This window comes from Austrofundulus limnaeus, unplaced genomic scaffold (genome assembly GCF_001266775.1).
Source record: "Austrofundulus limnaeus strain Quisiro unplaced genomic scaffold, Austrofundulus_limnaeus-1.0 Scaffold1059, whole genome shotgun sequence".
NCBI lineage: Eukaryota > Metazoa > Chordata > Actinopteri > Cyprinodontiformes > Rivulidae > Austrofundulus > Austrofundulus limnaeus.
Window position 1 is genome coordinate 53,424 of NW_013953461.1, and position 9,528 is coordinate 62,951.

The 9,528-nt window shown below is 44.9% G+C and overlaps 1 protein-coding gene and 1 long non-coding RNA gene across 5 annotated transcripts in view; one reads left to right on the forward strand and one right to left on the reverse strand.

The window, feature by feature from the left end:
- enox1 (ecto-NOX disulfide-thiol exchanger 1) overlaps nt 1-9,528 on the forward strand; it is a 69,004-nt gene that overhangs the window by 35,578 nt on the left and 23,898 nt on the right. For all 4 annotated transcript variants that reach the window (XM_014030434.1, XM_014030430.1, XM_014030431.1 and 1 more), the window contains 2 exons: nt 8,657-8,774; nt 8,895-9,094. In XM_014030434.1, coding sequence (XP_013885888.1) covers nt 8,657-8,774; nt 8,895-9,094 — 318 coding nt within the window. The remainder of the gene's footprint in view (nt 1-8,656; nt 8,775-8,894; nt 9,095-9,528) is intronic.
- LOC106533954 (uncharacterized) overlaps nt 1-9,528 on the reverse strand; it is a 22,966-nt gene that overhangs the window by 9,140 nt on the left and 4,298 nt on the right. The window lies entirely within an intron of this gene.

The window sequence follows — 9,528 nt, forward strand, 5'->3', positions numbered from 1 at the left end:
TGCTGGTTGGGTAGAAAGTCGCCATATAAGTACAGTCCATTTACCATTCAGTGTCTTCCCTGAGGACAGGAGACATATGGTGGTGCCAAAATCTGAAACATTAAACTTACAATTAGTGAGCAACCAAATTAAGTAACTAGGCTGGGATTATGATAAAGTTGCTCTTTTTTCAGTGGATACAAACAGAGTCAAAATACTGATTTGTGTAACGTGGTTATCTGTTTTGTTTAATTGTCATAGTTATGAATTAGCTGAGGGGTCAAGGAGGTTAATGTTTTGAAGGAGCCATAGCCTTGCAGCAGATTAAACTTAATTGATGTGTTTAAAACCACATTAGCCTTCATCCTGCTAAAACTGAGGATTACTGTAACACCCTGAGGCTAAAGCACTAACTCCAAGATTGTTGTTGGTGCAGAAATGCTCTAATCGTGGTCTGCACAAATCCTGCGCAGCTAGGCTTAGTAGCAGCAAACTCATTATCTTGAAGATTGCACACAGTGGGGCAGGCACTTTGTGCCGGTGCTCAGACTCAGGGGTCAGCTCTGGAGGCGAAAGGTTACCATCTTGGGTCACAGAAGGGGGGTGGTGGGCATGCAAGATGAAGAGGGGAGTCTATACAAGGTGTCTGGCATGATAAACGTGGACAAGGAAAAACAATTGATGACCAGGCCAATGACCTCTCTGTGATCGTCATCTATAGTTCAGTGTGAGATGTAAATGTGGGGCAGCCAGTCACACTTGTTACTGTTTTATAATGAGGATTAATAGCAGAAACACAAAAGCAGTCATCCTGGACATTAGGGGTTGGGATTGCTGAGACCACCATCACACTGTCACCAACTGTGAGAGGTTGAAGGCAAGTTAGAGTTTTGTATTCCTGAAGTACACATAAACATAAATCTGCCGTAGAACACCAACATATCATCAAAAGCAATAATAATAAACTAAATCTGCCATAATGCATTCTAACTCACTAGAAATTCATCAGTGAGTAAAACTTTATTAGTTTTATTTGTAATAATATTTCTGTTGTTATTTCAGATTTAGTCAGTCATACACTTAGTTATTATCAGTGTTTAAAGAGGACATGTTAAAACACTGTTGAGTCACAGTTAAACATGAAACATCAAAGTTGATTACAACTGGCCCTTTGAGGGCCACCATAAAGCTCATGTGGCCCTCGGTGAAAATGAGTTTGACACCCCTGTTGTATGCACTTGTGTGAATATCTGAAGAATGAGTCCGAAAAATCTAGTCCCCCACCCCCACCCCCACAAAAAAAAAAACAAAAACGGGTGCAATGAGACCGATCCTGGATCTCTCGTTTTTTCAATAATTCACACTGAAAAGACCTTTTCAAATGTTGACTACCAAACAGATGCTCACATGTGTTCAGGAAGGCGATTGGTTCACKTCAATCGACCTGAAAGACGCTTATTTTCATGYCCCGGTCATCCCGGCGCACAGAAAATACCTGCGTTTCTCTTTTCAGCAGACTCAGTACCAGTACAACCGTCTTCCTTTCGTTTACGCACTGTCACCACGCACCTTCTCAAAATGTGTAGAGACAGCACTGCAGCCTCTGCGCTCAGCGGGAATGAGAATCCTGTTTTATCTGGACGACTTGCTCCTGCTGGCCCCATCCAGACAGGAAGCGGCGTCACAGACGGAGAAACTGTCAGCACACCTAAGGATACTGGGGTTTTTCCATAAACTGGAAAAAGAGTTCTCTCATTCCGGCCCAACTCATTACGTATTTGGGTGTGGATCTGAACTCAGTCACCATGACAGCTCATCTGTCCCTAGCCAGGAAAGAGACTCTGCTGTCGCTGTTACCTTATGTCAGACCCCGCAGGTCAGTGACAGCTCTAACCATCATGCGTCTCTTGGGCATGATGTCAGCAACCCACGCGGTGGTTCTGCTCGGGCTGCTACACACGAGACGTTCACAGCGGTGGTTCTCCCGGCTAAAGATCGATCCGATACGCCACAAGCGCAGGATCGTATAGATCCCCTCCTCAATGGGGGCGGATTTGAACCACTGGAGGAAGYCGCAAACAGTCAGCAGGATTCGCCCTGAGCAGAGCGACACATCATGTGCCCGTCTTCACAGACGCGTCACTGTCAGGGTGGGGTGGGGGGGACGACATGCTTGTCCCAGACTGTGGGAGACTGCTGGTCTGCCCATCCTGTTCCCCACATAAATGTTCTGGAACTTCTAACTGTGTGGAAAGTGCTGGTACTTTTCACTCATCTGGTCCGGGACCAGCATGTTCTGGTCCACACGGACAACAAAGTGGCAGCAGCTTACATAAACCGCCAGGGAGGGGTATGTTCCTGGCAGCTGCTGGACACAACCAGAGAGCTTCTCCTCTGGGCACACACCCACTTGCGCTCAATCCGAGCAGTTTACATTCCGGGTGTGCTGAACAGGGGAGCAGAYATCATGTCCAGATGGGGTCCCCAGGATGGGGACTGGGCCTTGCACATGACCATAATTACGCAAATCTGGGACAGATTCGGCAAGGCAGAAGTGGACTTGTTCGCCAGCAGGGAAAACGCACAGTGTGACCTCTGGTTCTCCCTGAGCGCACGGGACGACCCCCCTCTGGGAGTGGACGCCTTTGCGCACCGTCCCTGGCYGGACAAGCTGCTTTATGCCTTCCCTGCTGTCCCTCTGATCCCGCGACTACTGGACCGGATCAGAGCAGACCGCCAGCGGGTTTATCTGATCGCTCCGGAGCCGATGGGAGCACACTGGTTCCCGGTTCCTCCAGTCATTACTCTCAGGCCTCCTGCTCCAGCTACCCTGGCAGGAGGACGCTCTCCTGCAGGCGGGAGGAGCGATCAGGAGCTTCCCGAAACTGGGCCAGCCCCTTTGGGCCTGGCCGCTGAACGGGAACGCTTAGTAAACCTGGGTTTATCTGCTGATGTGGTGCGCACCATCCAGGATGCGCGCGGCATCCACAGTCTCATCCTACRCAGCCAAGTGGTCATCTTTTTTCAGCTCTAGTGTGTAGAAAAAACTGCAGACCCAGTCTCCTGCTCCTTGTCCTGCATTCTGTCTTTCCTACAGATGCTAATGGACAGAGGTTTAGCCTTCAGCACCGTAAAGACGTATGCTGTGGCGATTTCCTCCTGTCACAAGGGTCTTGGTGACAGGATGGTTTTTAATCATCCGTTGGTAAAACGGTTCTTAAAAGGAGTGCGCAGGCACAGACCTGTCACGCGCACACTCGTACCACAGTGGGATTTAACACTGGTGCTACATGCTTTGGCTAAAGCTCCTTTTGAGCCTTTGGATCAGGTCTCACTAAAGCTTTTGTCTCAAAAACAGCGCTGTTGTTAGCGTTAACATCAGCAAAGAGAGTCAGCGAGCTGTCTGCTCTGTCAGTGTCTCCCTCTTGTCTCAGGATACGGGAGGATGGCGGCCCTGCGACTTAGCGTCCCAACCCGGCTTTTATGCCTAAGAGCATCACAAGCTTTTACAGCTCCAGAGTTATTACTCTGAGCGGCTTCTGTCCTCCTCCTCATAATTCAGAGGAGGAAGCAGTTTCTCACCTGCTATGTCCCGTGCGTGCACTCTCGTGTTATGTTTCACGCACGGCACAGATCAGGCGCTCTCAGTGTTTAWTTGTTCACTACAGAGAGCAGTCTGCAGGACAACCTTTGTCTTCTCAGAGGYTGTCAYATTGGATTTGTGAAGCGATTTCGCTGGCTTACATCTCATCAGGTCTGCAGCCTCCAGCTGTACTGTCAGCTCATTCCACAAGGGGGATCTCTTCCTCCACCGCTCTGTACTGTGGAGTATCAATCCAGGATATTTGCTCTGCAGCCTCCTGGTCATCCCCTTGCCCCTTCATCCATTTTTTATCTACGGGATGTCTCGGGCCCCTCTCTGACTCACTCTGTTCTCAGGACCGTGTCAGAGTAATATATTTTGTCTTAAATTATTGGACAATAATGACCTTGTGTTTGAAGTGTTACTGCACACGCAGTGTGCTGTCTCTTCTTCACATCATCTGGATCATGTGATGGACACAGGGGCTCATGCAAATCTGTTCACTATGTGAATCAGCTTTTGCTGCTGCCTTTTTTGCTTATGCAACATCACAAGGGGTGTTTTTGGGCGGAAACTTCACGAGTATGTCAAGCCGGTGAGGCGTAGACTACATCAGGCTCTGCCTCTAATACCCATCTGCGATAGYCTTAGAGGGCGGAGCTTACACGAAATAGAACGTTGGTTACATATTGTAACCCCAGATTCTATGAGTGTAAGCGCAGCCTTCTAAGGATCGGGGCCTCACCGGCTTCCGTAGCTGAAGAAAAAGTAAGCTATTGGGAGCTGAACTCAGGTCCGTCCTCCCCTTTTATACGGACCGAGGTGGGGCCCACAGAACGTGGGCGTAGACTATTGGTTCTTCAGAATGCGCGAGCGCGCGCGGGGGTACTCATCTGCAATAGCCTTAGAGGGCTGCGCTTACACTCATAGAATCTGGGGTTACAATACGTAACCAGCGTCTCTCCTCCAAGAGACTTTTTCAGTCTGATGAGTTTCAGGTGAACTGGGAAACTTTAAAATCCTATGGAAACATGAAAAACTTTAAAATTCATGCTCTTATTTTGAAGGGAAAAAACTAGTTTCCTGTTCCCCGTGCTTTCACCGTCATGGACCCAGAATGCATCGCTTCAATTTTCCAATAAACAGTGTTTTAAAATTACTTTATTGATGCTTCTTTAATGAAAAATCTACAAYAAACAAAAGAAAAAGACAAAGAATCAGCCAAAATAGCAATCCTCAGCAAATTTTTAAAGAATCAGCCGAGCAAGTCTCAACAAGTTTTTAATTTGTACACCCAGGAGTCAAAGTTCTGTTTGAGGAAATCAGACCCCCAGCATTCAGCAGTTGTCAAACAAGCTACAAGTGTTCATACACCACTAGTGGGCAGCATTGAATTGTAGCCAGTTAGAAACTGTCAAATTGGACCTGCGTTTTAAAATTAGCTTCTGCTAATATTTCTTTGCAAAAAGCAGTTTTGAAATTGCGGACCTAAATATTTTCATAAGCGCTTTAGAAATTGTGTAGCTAATTTCTGAATTAGCGTTGCCCACCACTTCCTTTTATATTGTGTGCTAAAAATGCTACTCACCTCTCGTGTAGCTTTCACAGACTGTCACTGATTACAGGAGCCAGCAGTAGATAACCAGCCACAGAGAGATGGGGGTACTGTTACCCCATTGCACGGTACATGAAACAAGTGAAAATCTTCAGCATAAACACTGTTACACCAGAGTGTGAKTTGGCTCTAATTTTTGTCTGTGGTAGCTCTATAAGCGAGAGAATCAGCATGCTGCAGATTGAGTGCTTACCCCAGTCAAAGCTGGACAGCATGTCGGGCCGACCACTTCAACTCAGAGTCCCAGGAAAGGAGCTGTTGTGGACATATTTATTAAAAGGCAGAAACACGTGAATAAAAAGAAAATGCACTTCGTGAATGGTCGTCGAATGATTTAATAAGGTTTTGCAATTGCAAAGACGAGCAGCAGTGTGACTAAGTCTGAATCAAAGAGCCTGGACACACGCAACTGCCCTAGCAGAGACACAGGAAATGGTTTTACATACGGGCGGAGCATTGAACAACCAGTGACAAAATGACAAGTCTCACAGTGGCTTAACACAGAAAGACGCGTTAAAGAGATGATGGCGCCTCAGAATCAGAATAGATAATATGAAATAGTTGGCAGTTATCAAAAAGATACAAATAGCAATGTCAAGACAGTATGAACTTAATAATCAGGCAGAGAGGTATAATTGTTTTCTAGCACAGAGCTAAACCCACTTTACCTGAATGCATGTCATCAGCCATACAAATGATTGAAAACTGCCTTCCAACCTACTAGAAGGGACAGTCTGGACATTGTATGGGACTGATAACCGCTAATAATGTCCATTTAACGGACTGACAACGTTCGAAGCCTGTGGCTGCTCACAGGATATTAACTTCTTAAGCCCCACGCCCTCAGTACTGGGGGCAAATAGCATTTTCTGATTTTTTTTTTTTTGTTTGTCAGATATTAAGTTAACAGGAGTTAATAGAAGTAAAAAATGGAGTAAAAATTCAACTCTGGAAGACTAATCACCTCACCTGCCTCATCTTTCATAAGCCCAGCCGCAATCAATCAACAGCTGACACCCATTGGATRAAAGCGTCCTCTCTCATCGCTCTGTCTGCTCGCCAGCCAAACGTCAACCTAACCTTACCCCTACTCCACCCTCARTCTTCCGGCTACCATGGGCTTCTCCCTCCTACGACCACCACCACCAGTGTCTGTGCCCTGGGGGTGGAAGAAAAAGCTCCGATCCCTCTGCTGGGGTCCGAGCGTCAAACTCTGAGAACAGGTTTATTTATGTCATAAACCTTGCTAATTCAGTCATGTCAACAAACCTCCTATTTTCAGTCTGTCTTCATGTGAGTCTTTCCAGGTTGAAATGGAAAATGTTGTTTTGCCTGGAAAATGTTGTTTTGCCCCTGGTACCAGGGGCATGGGGCTTGAGGAGTTTTTAGCTTCCGCAGCTAGCTGTGTGGTAACATTAACTTTAACTTATATTTAAATCCAACCTACCAAAACAAGATTTGGTTCAGCTTTATTGTTTTTACTTTAGTGCTACTGCTAAACACAGTCATTTCTGTTCTGGTGCTGATGGCTGGATAAAGTCTCTACTGCCCTGCTCATACATTTAATGTGAGAAAATACACTCACCGGCCATTTTATTAGGTACACCACGCTAGTAATGGGTTGGACCCCCTTTTGCCTTCAGAACTGCCTCAATTCTTCGTGGCATAGATTCAACAAGGTGCTGGAAGCATTCCTCAGAGATTTTGGTCCATATTGACATGATGGCATCACACAGTTGCCGCAGATTTGTCGGCTGCACATCCATGATGCGAATCTCCCGTTCCACCACATCCCAAAGATGCTCTATTGGATTGAGATCTGGTGACTGTGGAGGCCATTTGAGTACAGTGAACTCATTGTCATGTTCAAGAAACCAGTCTGAGATGATTCCAGCTTTGGTTGTAACGGGTGCTTATTTGAGTCACTGTTGCCTTTCTATCAGCTCGAACCAGTCTGCCCATTCTCCTCTGACCTCTGGCATCAACAAGGCATTTCCGCCCACAGGACTGCCGCTCACTGGATGTTTTTTCTTTTTCGGACCATTCTCTGTAAACCCTAGAGATGGTTGTGCGTGAAAATCCCAGTAGATCAGCAGTTTCTGAAATACTCAGACCAGCCCTTCTGGCACCAACAACCATGCCACGTTCAAAGGCACTCAAATCACCTTTCTTCCCCATACTGATGCTCGGTTTGAACTGCAGGAGATTGTCTTGACCATGTCTACATGCCTAAATGCACTGAGTTGCCGCCATGTGATTGGCTGATTAGAAATTAAGTGTTAACGAGCAGTTGGACAGGTGTACCTAATAAAGTGGCCGGTGAGTGTATGTTTTCCATCAGAATTACTTGACATCTGTCTGTTCTCAGAGAAAAATATCAAATAAAAGATGAAAACAATTTTTTTAACATATTGGAAAGTATATACTGTATTGTATTAAAATTATTTGTTGGATTCAAAAACCTTTAAATATTTTCCCACCGTTATTTTATTCATATTTAACCCGAGTTTAACTGAGGTAGTAAAGTTATAATACCCAAATACTTATTTTATAAAAAAAATCCTAAAACACATAAGACAAATTGGACACAATCAGTCTGAAGTCAGCTGTTCCTCTAACAACACAGTCTGTCTTATAAATGTTATTTTCTTGCAATATCACTGTTTTTACACCACAACAAAACCATGGATTAAATATTTCCTGGTGCTGTTTTTGTTGTGCCAGAGGAAGATTTTTTTTCGCAAGGCAGGTAAATTTTTACACACTAGCAGTCAGAATGGGTCTCTTCAGGCTCCCAAACACAAACCTGGACTGATCAGCATGGTGTACGAGCTGCTGCAGGTGGGTTTCACAGCTTTAGTTTTATTTAATGCATCTTCTTTTTACACAGTCTCCTCTGCTGATTCTGTCACATCCTATTAGAGACCAACACCTACTCAAGTGCTGACCTAGTTTTTCAGTAGTTTTTGTTGAATTCTGGGTCAAAAACAGTGGTTACAAAAAACAAATTCTGAAATTCTTTAAATTGGTTTTAAAACAGAACCAAACCACTTTGATCACAGCCTCTCTGGGACTATCTATCTGCTCATTATGTTACATAAACTTGACTTCTTCAAACTGAGTTTATTGAAAGCACTATCTACAACAGATAAGATACTGTATTTATTCTTCATACCCTTTTCAAAGAACTCTGTTTAAGAAATCTGAACTTGAGTTTCAGCAGAAACATTTCCAATAAAACCTAAAATCTGATTTAACAAAAGTTTAACTCTAAATCTACATTTTGACTATGTGGATATTTCACAGTATTAATGAATTAAATGTTCCCATCCTTACTTTGATTACCACATAATAATCTTTCAGTCTTAAAGTAATTTGGAAAATTTTTTTATTTTTACTATTGAGATGTGTAGGAGCAGATCTGAATGAACTGAGGACTGTTGTTGTTGTGTGTGTTTCTGTGTATTGGGATGTTTCAGGAGCTGAGAAATGCTCACAGTGAGGAGATCATGGGGATCAGACGAGAGGAGGAGATGGAGATGTCAGATGACGATTCAGAGGAAATTCCCAGCAAGAGGCTGCGCTCTGAGGAAAACGGTGTGTTAGATATATAATCTTATCTACTTATTCACATCTTCCTCAAAATTCAATGACGTAAATAAATAAACAAAGGATTTTGTCAAATATCTTCTAAGTTCTCAGCCTCTTCTCCTGCAGGAGTTTGCGATCAGACCCAGGCCTCCCTGAAGGAGGAGAACGATTCTCTGCGCTGGCAGCTGGATGCCTACAGGAACGAGGTGGAGCTTCTGAGGAAAGAGCAGAGCAGAGTGGGCCGTCCAGATGACGATCACACACATGTTCCCAGTCCTGAGGCTCAGATCCAGCTGCTGCAGCAGAGCATGCACAGCATGCAGCAGGTAGGCTCCATCTCAGCAACACACCTGCCTCACATCAACACATCAGAGCCTAAATGACCTCACTCCAACAAAGTGTTACTCACCTGTTAAAGCAGCACTGAGATAAACTGTTTATAGTTGTTTGGTCTGTTGTTCTTCATGAAGTTAACTACCAGCAGTTACAGATTTGTCTGATATTTTCAGAACTTGTTTCAGAAAGGCAGTTAATCCTCACATCCACCTCAGCCCCGGCTGAGTCAGAACCCTACCAGAATCTCTCGCTCCACTGACTCTACGGAAGAGAGAGATTTGTCAGAGCACAGCTCATTTTGCACAAATTAGCCTGATTTGACCCGACTTCCTGTCGTTCTCAATCTGAAGTGACAGCACTGATGGAACAAGACAACCGCTCACACACACACACACACACACACACACACACACACACACACACA